The 15,587-nt window shown below is 37.5% G+C and overlaps 1 protein-coding gene and 1 long non-coding RNA gene across 2 annotated transcripts in view; one reads left to right on the top strand and one right to left on the bottom strand.

Annotated features, from left to right (window-relative positions):
* Positions 1–10,567, bottom strand: part of LOC142060985 (uncharacterized) — a 162,269-nt gene extending 151,702 nt beyond the window's left edge. The window contains exon 1 of the long non-coding RNA XR_012661998.1: positions 10,250–10,567. This is a non-coding gene — a long non-coding RNA (uncharacterized LOC142060985). The remainder of the gene's footprint in view (positions 1–10,249) is intronic.
* The window catches only part of CHST8 (carbohydrate sulfotransferase 8), a 149,869-nt gene extending 135,416 nt beyond the window's left edge, over positions 1–14,453 (top strand). The window contains exons 2-3 of the mRNA XM_075101402.1: positions 10,580–10,617; positions 13,043–14,453. Of these exons, the coding sequence (XP_074957503.1) occupies positions 10,580–10,617; positions 13,043–14,185 (1,181 nt within the window). The 3' untranslated portion in view covers positions 14,186–14,453. The remainder of the gene's footprint in view (positions 1–10,579; positions 10,618–13,042) is intronic.
* The last annotated feature ends 1,134 nt before the right edge of the window (positions 14,454–15,587 follow it).

Raw genomic sequence — 15,587 nt, 5'->3', positions numbered from 1 at the left:
ACTTTAATTTTATAATTATAAACTTTAAAATCAAATAAGGACCACTTTTTCTAGCTTTACACACCAAAAAAAAGTTACATTGTGAGTTCCAAAAGTTTCAGAACATCTTAAAATGGCCGCGAGTTCCCCTTCAAAAGTTGCAAGCTTGCTGTAACTCAAGACTAGCACTTCGACTCTTTCCACCTGGGTTTCCAGCTTAGAATAAATTCTGGATACCACGTAATGTCACAGGGATACTGGAAGTAGTAAGCACTCAGTTTTTTAGTGCATTTCCCCCTCACTCTTACTGACTTGAAAGTCAATCCAAGAGACTACTCTTATGCAAGCAAATTGTTCTACCAATCAGTCACTAAAATCTGGCTGGAGAAGGAGTGCAAGTGAGCTCCTTAACATGAAGCAGGAAACGTTCCACAAAGGAGAGTAGGGTCAGTGAGAAATGACTAACAGAAAACCACCACTGTCTTTCAGTTGCTCATTAGTCAGGAAGAGAAGTCCTAGCAAAGAGCTCAACCCCTCACACCCAGCTTTCCCAGAACTGTTGTTATCTCCTGCTTGTTTCTCGCAGGTCATGAATCAAAGTCTATCCAGTTATCACCCCTTTTGCAGCATATTTTGCAACAAAGTTGCAGGTCTTAATAACTTCTTTAAAATACTACATATTGATCTCTTATACTAGGAAGATTTGTCAGTATTAACTATGGTAACAGGTGAAAGGGAAACTATATCAGTTCCAGCTAATTGATTGTAACATAATAACACAGCATTTGGATGCACGCCTGTGGTATTTGATCCACAGTCAATCTATCAAATCACTGAACTTCCATCACTCAGAGGCATGTCTATGTAGTTTTGCCTGCAGCCTTCTCTCTTTACACTTTTGTTTTCCCTCCTGAAGAAACACCTCTACAGGGCAACACAAAAGCAGTCTAGATTTTTACCTATATTACTTTGTCTTCCCTCCAGTAGAGAGACTGCTGAAGCGTTGGTGTCCTACTTGCACAGTTTCTTGAAACATTTCTGGGGTTCTAGGTGAGCTATTCTGGCTAGCTAACTCCTTCTCCACTACCGTCACAAACTACATTACATTCTTGCTTGAGATTCATTAAAACTCCTCTGGTTACCTGACAGGCTACTAAATATAAATGCAGTGCTATATTTTAAACCTTAGCTTTTACTTTTTAATAAACCTGAATAAAGTGTAATGTCCTTGTCAAAGTCATGCTATGAAGGCAATATGCAAATACTAAATATGTGAATGGAGAATAACTGAAAGGTATTAAGTAGAAAATGCAAGTAACTGCTGACAGTGCCTGAAAGTTAACAATGCTAATTAACAATATTCCCAGGGATAGGTCCACAAAAGGAATGGGGAATGCAATAGCACAGGCTTGACTTTTCTACTTTCTTCATAGAATCCTTATAGAATATAAATTAAGTCAGAAAATGGCACTCTCTAATGAGGATGGCTAAATAGCAAAGAGTAAATAGCAAAGTAAACAAGTAGCGGTATCTTCCTGTGCTGGTTTTGGCTGGGATAGAGTTAGTTTTCTTCACAGTAGCTCGTGTGGGGCTGTGTCTTGGATTTGTGCTGAAAACAGCTTGATAACACAGGGATGTTTTCATTACTGCTGAGTAGTGCTTACACAAAGTCAAGGCCTGTTCTGCCACCAGCAAGTAGCTGGGGGTGCACAAGGAATTGGGAGGGGACACAGCTGGGACAGCTGACCCCAACTGACCAAAGGGATGTCCCACACCATATGACATCATGCATAGCGTATAAAGCTGGGGGAAGAATGAAAGAATGAAGCAGGGGAGATGGGATGTTCAGAGTGCTGCTGTTTGTCTTCCCAAGTAACCCTCATGCATGGTGGAGCCCTGCTTTCCTGGAGATAGCTGAACACCTGACTGCCCATGGGAAGGAGCGAATTAATTCCTTGTTTTGCTTTGCTTGCATGCGCTGCTTTTGCTTTACCCATTAAGCTGTCTTTATCTCAATCCACAAGTTTTCTCACTTTTACTCATTCAGTTCTCCCTCCATCCCACTAGAGGGGGAGCAAGTGAGCAGCTGTGTGGGGCTTAGTTGCCAATTGGGATTAAACCATGACACTTCCCATAATAAATTCACAAACTGCTTCTTGTATTCATTCAATTAGGCTTGCAATATAAAGGTACCATGCATTTCTCTTTCCTTTATTAGCTATCAAGGAAACATACCAAGTGACAGTTACATGATTATTTAGTCAAGGAGATGGATTCAGTATATCTTAGAACATAAGAACATTGTGAAAAAACACAGTAGTATGCGTTTTTCTTTAAGGGTTCATATACCTGTTCTATTAGCATGATGCAAGTCAAAGTATCAGGGTTTTCGAATTCCAAGTAATACAAGAATCTTCTCTTCAAACAACTTACAATCTCAACAATGGAGTAGAGTACAGATGAAAGGAACCCTCATTACAAAGTCTGAATGTAAATAACTTCCTGGACAAGACTAACACCACAGTTTCAAACAATACTTGGCTAACAAAGTCACTACTGATATGTAGGTGGTGGGACTTACCAGGAAGTCAAACTTTGAAATTTGATTCAACACGAATTTATTCCTCTAAAATGCTACCATTTCTGTTTCTGCTTTTCTCTTGCTTTGACCTCTATGAATCAAAAAAAATTTGCAAGGCAAACTGTATCAAAACTATTTCTCCCATGAATTTGTGTTTAAAATCATAGAAAAATAAACAGAAGTTTCAGGAGATGGTATTTCTTACTAGTACACTTAACACAAAAATATGTACAGCAAAACAGACATGAGGCAAGTTGTCCAAGAGGTACAAAGCCTTTATGAGGGGAAACAATAGCAGGAGGTAGCCTGGGCATCTTCTCTGAGCAACACTCTGTAGACATACGCACTATACTCAGGTGACACCCACATTTAGAAACAGTGGGTACCAGCTCCATACTGTCATCTTTTACTCCAAGAAACTCTTACTGGAAAAAGCAGAGAAAGCTGTGTACGAAGGATGGCCTAAGTTAAAATGTCAAGAGGGACATTACATCAAAAGCATTGGCTACAAGGGAATTAATCAGGGAATCAGGAGGGAAGCAATAACGACTTGGCAACAGCCACAATTCAGCAAGCACCATGCTTCAGAACGATGACTCTATTCGGACATACAGGATTGGCTACTGGTACCACAACAAACTGGGAATACCCAGTTCTTTGACAGTATGGAAGTCCTCAAGTAGCAAACATTAGAAGTTACTTAACACATGTACTGATATCTACTTTGCTTCCCCTTTTGTAATTTTTTCTTGTTCAAACTGATGGATAAACCTAACGCTTTTAATTATTTCCAGGATATGCCCTTTAGAATTGCATTGCTTTCCCCATATACAGTACTTCTGTCCAGAGACTCCCTTACTTCATTAAGATGGAAAGTCATTCCAGACACAAAAAGCCAGAGTAATCGTGTTTTAATCAACTGAAGTGCACACAAGCTGCTACCATCATAAGCACCCCATGACACAAATGCAGCACAACACTGCATTGCCTGCTGCCTGTGGGATGGAGAAACTGCAGATTTGCCTGGTTTAGAAATATGGAGCTAACGGTTTCACTTAGATTCAACTCTTGCCTCTCTGAAGCTGACTTGGATTGAGGAGCACAAGATCAATATAAAGTAATTCAGTTTGTGCACAATACTAGCACAGTGGGAAACAAGGGTAAACAGCTATCTTTTTGGGAAGTATTCTAACTTCACCACAGCAACTGCTTACGAATAAGCCACAAGTCAGAGTTCAAAGTTCCTCATATAGATTGCATTTAAACTATTAAAAATCGCATGCTTGGCAAAGGTAGGATTGAAACAAAAATCTAAGAACTCAGGAAGTCTGACTTATCTGTTTTTCAAAGGAACTTGCATGTGAAAGAAAACTCAAAGAGATAAAAAACCTTAATCCTCAGTAGCTTGGTAAACTTCTTATGCCTTCCCAAAATAGGAGGAAAAAAAGCAGCTATTTACTCCAAGAGTCATGCTTAACTACTCAGAGCTCCAAAGGGCTACTTTGGAGACTGGGAAATAGCCACAGAACCATTCTACCCATCCCCCTCTGTGCAAAGGAAATAACCATCAGACCTGGCTGTTAAGTTTTCAGCTCCTTTAAATCAGCAAGATGGACTTAAGGAATCGGGTTCTTTGCCACAAAACGTAATGGGAGATTGGCATTGCATACCAGAACCATGGTGGCATAAGAACGTAAGAAGGTTTAACATTTGCACAGCAAATAAACATTGCTTTAGTTAAATGCACTCAAAAAAAAGAAATTAATGTTTTTTCTATATATCTTACTTTAAATACAGTATATTTTTATTAGACTAAAAATGCAATCCTGTCAGATGTTGCTGTCAATGAACATCCCTCTGAAGAGATGAAATATCCCAAAGAGATTTTTTTTAAGCATCAATATTGCTGGCAAGGACAATGGTAAAGCGATAGAACACAAGTAAGTTTCCAATTCAGAAGGATCAATTAAAATAGAGTTAATGAAATGCAGACATTCTTGTTTCTGGAAATATTACAAACTTACCTTTTGTTACACCCTCAAAAATGCTGGATCACAGAGTCAGAGCAGAGACTGAGAATTTTTTATACAGGGAAAGAAAGGTGAAGAGAAAGAAGTTACTAGAAAGAAGCATGAATATTCAGAGGAAAAATACAAAACAAAAAAAAAAGGGGCTGTAAATGTTAGCCAAAAACAGATTGTAGAAGGCACTGAAGAGGAGCAATAATTGCCATCTTGAGAAACACAGACTTCACACCATGGAAGCAAAAAGAAGTACTTCCTAGTTAACAGTCCTGGTTCTCCATCACAGCTATAAAAATCCAGGCTCTCCTGGAACACACATCGCCTACCAGGGGCAAAAGTATGTCATTCTCACAGTAAGGTTCATTTAAGAAGTTGCAGCTTTACATTGCACACAGCCCATGCGCCCTACAGTGAAGCTTACCAAAGGATCCTTCCCTCAGCAGCTCAGTCCCCAACCCTGCTGGGCCAGCTTCACACAAGCTGGAAATGTTTGTACAGCCCACTGATACTTGGCATGTTAAGGAAATGCCCATCCAACTGCCTGGATAGCATGGAAGTGAGAATCTGATATATCCAGAGATGTGCAGCAGAATCTGGGTCTCAAAACCTTAGCCTTCAGTGGATAAACTACATCCCGCTACTTGGGCAATCATCTACAATATGGTGAACTGAACATTATGATTAGAAGTCAGATACCTGCATTCTAGACATTACTAAACACTCACTGTATGAGCCTGGAATAAATTTTTCAGGGTAAAATTCGACCAGTAAGATGGGGGTTTTAGAGAATCGGTGTTTAGGTTTGTAATTCAAAATGTGACAACCTAAAATCGGATGAGTTTGGCAAATGCAGCTGTTAGCCTCTCTGCTTCTCACGTGTGAAAAGCTGGCATAGTAGCAAGTAACTTACTATGCTTTGTGATATAAAGTTAAAAAAAAGACTGCATGGTGCATACTGTAGCAATAGATATCAGAGTAAAATATTTACAGTAACATCTAATTTTTTCCAGAAAAGCTGCATTATAGATGAGTCCCAAATAATTCCCCCTTACAATTAATACATAAATAAAATCATTCTTGTCATATATATATATATATAATTATTCTGCCGCCAAATACAAAAAGGTGCCATTAAAAATGAGAGAGGCTATGGAGACTCTGTTTAACTGCATTCATTTCAAGAGTGACAGACAGGTTCTTTGGTCAAATTGCAGGAGGCTCAAGGTTTTCCTGCATGCACCCTGTCGTTCATAGAGAATACAGTAAATTTATTTGTGTTATCTTTACCATTGCAACAATTAGTGTGAACAGACATGAAAACAGACACTGTGTGTCTCAGCAATACATGACTTCTAAGTCTCTTTAAAACACGATAATGCATGTCCTGTCACTAAGCATTTAGCTTTGACAAGGGCTTGGCAGTGTATCACTTGACCAAAGCAGTCACTGTAAAAGTTTACTCGTCTGTGGGAAATGACACTGCGTACTTGCAGCTTCATGGGGGACTCAAAGAGGCTTGCTTCTTTCTTGACGCACAATTAAAGATGTGCTACAGCTTTGCTAAGCCTTCTTTACTTTGCCTCATTGATTTTGTCTGTATTAAAATGAGGTGCTGTGTATGTAGCTTAGATGGAGACTTTTGAGGGGGGTTTCCCTGATCAAATAAACTACAAGTTTAAAATATAAAACTGACACATAGCAAACATTTAAAGCAGATACACACACATATAAAGTTTGCTCTATTAATTAGGCCTCAATTTCAGAATAAAAGCAGTTAACAACAGGATTGATATATTTTATAAGTATTCCAAGTAGGTACAGTACATATAAAACGTATGTAAAAACAAATAATTTACAATGGTAGCAATTTTAAAATTAATGTCTTTAATAAGTAATTTAATTCAAGTATGTAAACAGACACCAGAGTAAGTTAGGATCAGGCATGGGCAGTTCTTTTATACTGAACAAGTTAAGAGCTCATTTTAAATTACCAAAAAAATGGAAAAACGATGATCTGACCAATATTTTGGAGAAAATCCTTTTAAAACTAAAAATTTTTCAGGCTAATCAGAATTTTGAGTACTAGTTTACTATTCATTCTGCGATTAAGTATGTATTGTTGTCTTTGAGTAAAGACCCAAGACTGAGGCCATGCAGATAGACACTTGACGCACATGTTCATATTACGATAGTAACAGCCCTTCCTGAGCATATTTCACAAGTCAGTTAGGATGAAGCAAACAAGTATACATTGCTCACAGAAGCCCATTAAGGGATGGAGTCACAGATGCAGACTTGAAGTTATCATTTTTATTAAAAAATATTTCAGCTATAGTGTAGTCTCAGAAGGGAGGAAAACACCAGAGGCAAATCAAAATTAGGTCTTGAAGCAGAGATAGAGGAGAAGGCAGAGAGGCAAAGCTATATAATATTAGACAGGGAAGATGAAGGCCATTTTATTGTGTTGCTGGTAGCATTTTAGAAAAAAATAATCTCACAATGGGTTTGACTATATGGTAGGACTGGATGAAGCATAAGGCTCATATTTCATGAAAGACGACAAAAGCAGACGTAAAACATAGGCCAAGCTCAGGTCTGGAAAATCATGGTTGCGCAAGGGGAAGAGAAAAGAACACCATGAAAACTGACATAAACGATGTACAACCAAAGAATTATTCTGTCTCTCAGCTATTCTCTGTTTTAGCACTAGTGAGATGTTGGTCATCATTGTGTCTTGCACCAAACATTTAATGATCACTGACTTCACCTGGGTGCAGCAGACACCAGTGGTTTATTTATGGCAAAAAAAACCCCTATGATTTTGGCAGTAACATCTGAGAGCTAGTAAGTAACATGGAGAGTAAAGATGTAGCATAACATTAAATTTAGATTTTGATTAGTATAGTAGATCTGTGCAATATAACTTCCCTGAGTTCACTGCACTTGAGAGGTTTTTTTTCATGTAGCTTTAAATCTGAAGTGACAGACCGTATCATGAGAAAGACAGCTAAAAGAAGCCAACTTTAGAAGTCACAAATCAGAAAAACATTGGAGAGGTTGGCAAGTGCTTCACCAAACATTTACATTAAACGTGAATTGTTGTTATGATTACATCTTAAAGCCAGTAAATAATTTTTTTTTAAACAGTTACTCATCTCCTACTAGCATTTATTTTAACATTTTTTAAAGCACAGCATACCAGTCAAAGTATTAATCTCTAAATAAGTTACCTCTATGAAACCCTAAAACAAAAACATAATTAATCATAATTAACCACAAAAAAGATCGGTCTCACACCTGCTCTTTTCACTTTTGTGGTTTTTTTTTTAATCATTCTTATTCATGGCAGATACATACCAACCTTAATAGGTAATTACACACACAGTGTGTGGTTTTGCTACACGCTATCACTACTCCCACTGAAGTCAGGACAAATGGCCACAACTAAACAAAACTGGGGAATAAAAACTAACCCTAACTTTTACATTTGAGCAAATATTGGACACAGTAAATGCTCCAGTATTTGCATCTGATTTTGTCCAAAACATTTGCTTGGTTTTCCAATAGGTGACCAAGTCTTTTCTCACCTATTTATGTTTCCAATTGTGAAAAGCTCAAAATGCTTTCAGAAAGGGTGTGGAGTTGTAGACACTGTAAAATCTTAGCTTTTGGGAAGGGCTGCACAACCATTCTCCTGTCTTGCACTGGTAGGCCTAACTAGTTCACAGTAGGAGAAATATTTAAATATGTAAATTCTCATCTATGCATGTTGGCAGTATTGACAGCCAAAGTAAATCTCCAAGATCTCTGACAGAGAACAAGGCATGACTTAACACTACTCAATTCAGTTTAAAGAAAGACCAAAAATAAAATACTTGAGAGGAATAAATTGCTACTGAACAGAATAGAGACTATTGTCTGTAATAACATTTTAATGATAATTGCTAAGTGCATTATATTACATATACACAAGAAACCAAAAGCTATCCATAGAAGGTGAGCAGAATTGACCAACCCACACCACCAGACTAAATTTAACTATGTTAACTTTTCAAAACTGTACCTGACATGATTTCTGTGAGAAAGATGTATGCAAGAGAAGAGATAGCATAACAATATTCTAAATTTAAGGAAAATATTTAATTTCAAGCTCTGCTACAAGAAAGCTTAAAGTAAAAGAAAAGAAAGCTTAAGTAAAAAACAACTACCCCAACTCTCTGCATTTAGGATGCCTTAGAGTGGAGACCAAGCAGCCAAGGCCAATCTAGCTCAAGAGGCTTAAAGTTACACCTTTAGATTTAGCAAGAGAGATTACATCTGCTGACAAACAGAACATTTTAATGGTTTAAACAGATCACCCATGCTTTAGTATCAATTATTTCAAAGTGCTGGTGCTCAGTTTTTGCTACTCTTTTTGGACAGGAGTTTCTATACGTTCATTGCTCTGTTACATATTACACAGCAGTAGAATAAATGTGGTTCTTCAACTGATCACATCAAGAATTGGACAACAGCTCAGTAACATCCCCTAAAGCATGGTGCAACAGAATCCGTTTTAATCCTCCAGAACTGACACAATAATGCTATAGATTAGCTCTGTTTCTCTTTATATCTTCTGACTTTATTTAGCAGTTAAATATTTTTGAGAAGCACCTAAGAAAAGGCTTAAGACTCCTTCTATAACATGGCTAAAACTTATTTCTGATGAAGTAAAAATAATACACCCTTTGCTTTTAATAGGCACAGAATCACAATATCTCCATTAACCTTAAATTGAGTTTATTGCTAACAAATTGCTGCAGTGGAATTAAAGCTCAAACATGAGCCAGAAGAATAATGAGCACTGCTAGATAAGCTCTAACAGCATAGAAATAACCACAGCAATTTTACTCAGACTCTACAATAAACATTAGTTTGTAGATCTGATTTAAAAACACAAAAAACCCCAACCTACGATTGATCATGTAAGTTGGACTTGCTACTTTAACTGCAATAAGGTACAACGTGAACTATGCATGCATGGTGTTTCTGAGAGCTTTCATAGTACTATGAAAATTAATCTGATGGGATTGAGCTATTCTAGTGATGCTTTCACTTACAATGCTTTGCAACACCTTTACCTGTAACAAAACCTTTACCTGTAATCATCTTTGCCAAAACAGCTGTGGATTCATAATGCACTTATTAAACTGAAGTCTTCAAGCAACTGAAGTTCTCAAGCAACAGTGACAGTAAGGATACCAGTTTGTAAGCTGAAAAGCCCTAAATTAATTTCATAGTTAAGAATTGTTTTCCATTATATATTCCCGTATTATTAACTTATACTTAGCAGAGGTTAGGAACAGTAAAGAGATCCTACACATCTGCTAAATCTGCCTTCTGGGATTTTCACATCTTCATTATTATGTTTTCAGGTAGACATCACTATAGAAGCCAGAAGATTTAGCAAAACACTATTCTGTGTTGTTTTGTCTCTTTAAAACTCTACAAACATTACCTCATTTATATCTAACTCCACTGTGTGTTGCTTTGGTTTATAGCAAAATATAATACTCAATGCAAGCTATTACTATGATTAAGTACCATACTACCAAAAGGTGGGGCAGTTGGAAACCACACAGCTTCAGGTAAGTACACAAAGAACAGCCCTCCTTAGAGCTCTAACCTGGGATCACAAATTTCAGCTGCTTCTGCTACTGTCCTTTTAGCTGAGGTTAAGCAGTCACTTTTCTCCATTTCAGTTTCCCCATCTGTAAAAGGGAGATAGAGACATTCACTCCATTTCACAATTGTTAGGACACCTATAAATAAAGAGGCCTTCCAGGAGTATTACTATGAAATATACATTAATTACAATTCATTGTTGGTCTACCTATCACTGTATTGTTCCTGTTTTCTTTTGTAGTTACTGAGAGGACACTGTTATGAGTCCAGCAAAATGAAACTATGTTTTAACTTTTACCAAATAATGACTTTAATTTCTTTCTTTGTTTAGGGATAAAATATAACATGGGATTCCAGCAACCAAAAAAAGTAAGTTTTCAGAAGCACATAAGGAAAATTGCACCCATATTCCATGTATGGATAGAGATGGCTCAGATAAGGCCACTAGTCTGGAGATGAAGCATTGGAAAGAAAAGATGCATCAAAGCTTTGTCATGAAGTGTAGATTTTCCTTTTAAAATACAAATTTTATAAGCTATGCAACTTTGGTTTTATGTAGTTTTCTCCTAGACTGGATATTGCTAAAGTATACTGTAAGCTTCCTATATATTAATATTAATGTATGAAATCACACTGATCAAATGTCTTCAGAAGTACTTAAAAATAAAGAAAAATATTGGTGAAATTCCTCCATCTAGTGGCTGTTAGCATGCTCACAGCAGCAGTGACAGCCCACCACAGCCATTCACTATTTCATAGTTGAAAGACAAGTGCAAAAATATGCAAAGGAACAACTGTGCAGCTGCCAGCTGTTACCCAAATGTCATTGCCTAGTGAAATCATTGTGATGTGACTGACATCACTCCACCTTTACAGCTCCAGTTTGACCTTCTGGATGAAGAGTTACACTGACAGAAAACATTAAAATCATGGCATTTGAGTTTCCCAAGAACTTCAGGTTCATCATCATCATTAAAGCTGTGAATATCTAAGAAGTCTGAATTTGATAAACTTGAAATATCAGCCACACAGCATGAGTAAATAATATTGAATTTCAGCCACTCTGTAAAGGGTAATATTTAGAACTACATCTGGTATTTTACATAGACAAAAACTTCAATAGACCTTTGACTACCAGAAACAACTTCTGAAGAGCAGAGTACAACAGTCACTCCCAACGCTCCCAACTATGTAGTGTCTTATATAACAAATTATCAGTTGGTTTCCCAGTCTGCACATCACAAACTGCCTCCGCTACCAAAATAGCCAGCAAAACATTTTAGAAACCTAAATGATCTGTTCTGTTTGAGTTTTGTATAATAGTTACCCATTTAAGCAAGTCACCTACAAAATAATACAGTTTGACTTTTTTCTTCTTCTTTTGTCACCAATACTTTCTGTAATGAACACCAAGTCTCTTTTTCCCATCTCACACTCTTGAAAAAGGAGGTGGGAAGATATAACCTCCATGACAGCACAAGTTTGATAAGCTTCCTATCGCATCTCTTTCAGCCAGAAACTTGTAAAATCAGTATTACAAGTAAGATTTAATCTGCCACCTTGAGAGAGCATGACCCTACTAATCCCCTACTGTGCACCTTAAAATTCATCTAGTATCTTTTTTTTTTTGAGGTTTTAAAATATTAAAACCTCAAAAATAATTTTTGAAGTAAAAATAATAGTTCTAAATACTATTAGGGACCAAGTAAAGACTGAAAATCAGAAATTTACAATTTATAAAATCTCTCAGTAAACTTTAAGTATTTTAAGTAAGCAACAAACATTCTGTAACTACATCTGCTCTCTCTGTTGAAATACTCCCTAGTGCTTCATATGCCACTCAGTTTCCAGATGAGTTCTCAAAACAGGGATGACACATAGTTAAACAGCAACCAGGACCTAATTTTAGTCTTAGAGGCATAGACCTGTAGACAGGGATTTAATTCAGCTGCTTTGAGAAGCAGGAAATAATGGAGCACATGTGGGCTGTATGCCAAAAGTTAATACTAACTGGTGAGATCTGCCTAAGGAAAAGGAGCAGGACCCAGAAACCCCTTATCCATAGATCCGCTTTGATTACTCTGTTTTCACTTTCCTAATCCTAGCCACAGCCTCATTCCCACCCCTCACTGCTTCTCGTCAAGTCTCAACTGCTCTGGTCCCAGGCTCACCTCACTCAAGCCTCTCTTTGGGGTCCCTATTCATGCTGCTCTCAAACCCACTTCTCTGCAAAGCCTCCATGTTCTTACTGCAGTCCTTTCTCTGTCCCTCTCTTGCTCCTTCTACAGTTCACTCCACTTTACAAACACTGTAAACCTCCCTTCCCTATCAGGCTTCACTCTGTGTCCAACTACCCTCATAGCAAGGGTAAGCTACTGAAAGAGGAGGGGAAAACCACACAGATTTGAGTGACAACAGGTGGTCTGGAATAATTAAGTCCTCAAAATACCTTTTGTGGAAATTTCAAGGACAAAGTATCCAAGACAAAAGTATTTATTGAAATTTGGGTACCAGCATGACCTAAAATACAGTTAAATTCAAATCTGAACTAGAATTTACCAGTTCAGACTCACCTCAGCCTTTAAATTTCATGCAAGCACAGAACAAGATGACAAGAGAAGTCATTACCACAACGTAGGCACAGCACTGAGGACTTGCAGCCATGCATTTTTTTGTACAACTCTGCTGAACTCAGAGTGCACGAATAGATCCACATTAAGTTGTACAAGCTGTTAATAGTGATAAACACTCTCATTTACTAACTTCTTTCATCTTTTTTTTCCCCCCCGATCAGGACTGTGTTTCCAGCAATAATCAGGATAGAAGATTAAGAAAAAATACTGCAGACGGAGTAGCAACTGTAAAGCAGGGTGATTCATTACACCTACCTGAAAATGTGCCCACTAAGCTTCAAAGCACACACAGAAGGCAAAGCAGTATAATGTTTGCAATGAAAGATCACGAGAAAGGTGAAGAAATTAATTCCATCAGGCTCCATAAACGGAGGAGGAGATTTATAATTAAGAAGAGCCCAATTCTGATTTCCATGAACAGCTCCATCTTCAACCCGCCCACAATTAAATCTGAGGACAGAAACAAGTGGAAAAGTCTCTATCAGATCCAAAGAGAAAGAAAGCGGATAATGAGGGAAACTTGTTCTAAATACAAGAGTAATAATAGAAGAATAATCACTCCTTACCATGTTTCTAGAATATTTGTAGAAGATAAATATAGAGTTTTATACTGCGAAGTACCAAAAGCTGGCTGCTCTAACTGGAAGCGTGTGCTCATGGTTCTTAACGGGCTGGCTTCTTCCACAAAAGATATACAGCACAACACAGTGCACTATGGAAACTATTTAAAAAGGCTGGATGGCTTTGATCACAAAGGAATTTATCATAGGCTCAACACTTATACGAAGATGCTTTTCATTCGTGAACCTTTTGAAAAGCTGGTATCTGCATTTCGGGACAAATTTGAACACCCAAACAATTACTACCACCCGGTTTTTGGAAAAGCCATCATTTCCAGATACCGTGTCAATGCCACCAAAGAAGCATTAAGGACAGGCTCTGGAGTAAAATTTAAAGAGTTCATTCAGTACCTCCTGGACGTACATAGGCCTGTGGGTATGGATATCCACTGGGATCATGTCAACAGGCTTTGCAGCCCATGTTTAATAGACTACGACTTTGTTGGGAAATTTGAAAGTATGGAAGAAGATGCAAACTTCTTCCTCCACTTAATTGGTGCTCCACAAAATTTAACTTTCCCCAAGTTTAAAGACAGGCACTCCAATGAAGAAAGAACTACCACTAAAATTACTCAACAGTATTTTGCAGAGCTTTCTCCTTCTCAACGACAACGAAGCTATGACTTTTACTATATGGATTATTTGATGTTTAACTACTCAAAACCTTTTGAAGATTTATATTGATTTGAGATGAGACATTTCCACAGTCATACCAGTTGACTTGTAAAACAAATCCAGGTGGCCTCTCTTTATATATACTTGTCCGTTAGTAAACGATTAAAGAGCAGGAAAAAATCCAAAATAGAACATAAATGGCTAGTGATGTTTACACCTTCACCTTAATTGCCTCCTTTTTCAAATCGTATTTTTTCTATAATTTCTCCATATGAAATGTATGTACATGTATGTATAACATTATATGTCAGGGTCCCAAATAAAGCACATCATTTTCCATGCCGGTGTGGCCTGTGTTTGCACTGGGAGGGCAGTCTGAAATGGCAGAAACACAGCTGGCAACTCTACAGCAGAGCCAGTATTTCAAGCTCTGTGCTATATAGAAAATAAGTCTGAAAGTGATGGAGTAGCAAGAAAAGACCCCACACTGAGTAGCATTGACAGTTTGTCGAAATCTGCAATACATGAAGCTATAGACTACACAGGCACTACGTATTTGAAGTTTGTCGTAGATTGTTATTTCCTGATATCCATTAGTCAAGGAGAAGTAGCCTATCACACACACTGTTCAAAAATACACTGGTGAAAACAACTAATACTTAATGACCATGTGAGTGCAGTATTAAACCAGATGTTGCAATTCAGAGCGAGGATGTGTTCTCTCCCTTCAGTATTTCCCTTATGGCACATTCATCTGCAAAAAGATAAAATGCAGGCGAACATTTGCATCTTTATAAATGTTATTAAGATTCTTTTAATCCTTTGCATTAACATAAATCTCTGGTTTAATCTTCATAGTCACCAGGAATATAAAATCTTTCCTTCATAATAACAAGCAAGGATAAATGCAGCTTCCTGCCCAACGGGGTAGTTCCTGTCATTGCTGCAAACAATCTGCACTTGTTTATTCAAGTAACAGTTACATCTGACTTAACATACAAAAAATATTGCAGGTGTTTTAGTCAGTTGTTCATTTTCTATACTTAACGGAAGTCTTTCTTTCATCTCTAGCAGAAGTCTCCCGCAAGAATCAAATACTGGACCTTCCACTTATTTCATAAATCTTCACACAAATCCTGTATACAGTATCCTTGTTTACATGCTTTTTAAACAGTTGAAATGGTGACATTTAAATTGGCCATATTGGAACAAGTCTCAAACTCTGCCCCAATGCCAAACTTGAACTCCCCAGTAATTTCTAGAGTTTGTATTTCACAGCCAAGAATTCTACCACAACTGGCACTGTACAAATGTACAGTCCCCTAAGAAGAAACACTTGTTTCAAGTAGTTTCACATTTACAGGTTCAGATCCAAGAAAGTTTACTCACACAGATAGTTCCATGCATCACAAGTATTCACATCACAGTTTCCCTGGAAACATCCGGTATCATTTGGGTTGTGGTTGGTTTG

This window comes from Phalacrocorax aristotelis, chromosome 8 (genome assembly GCF_949628215.1).
Source record: "Phalacrocorax aristotelis chromosome 8, bGulAri2.1, whole genome shotgun sequence".
NCBI lineage: Eukaryota > Metazoa > Chordata > Aves > Suliformes > Phalacrocoracidae > Phalacrocorax > Phalacrocorax aristotelis.
Note: the sequence above shows the minus strand (reverse complement) of the source record. Positions and strands in the feature narration are given on the sequence as shown.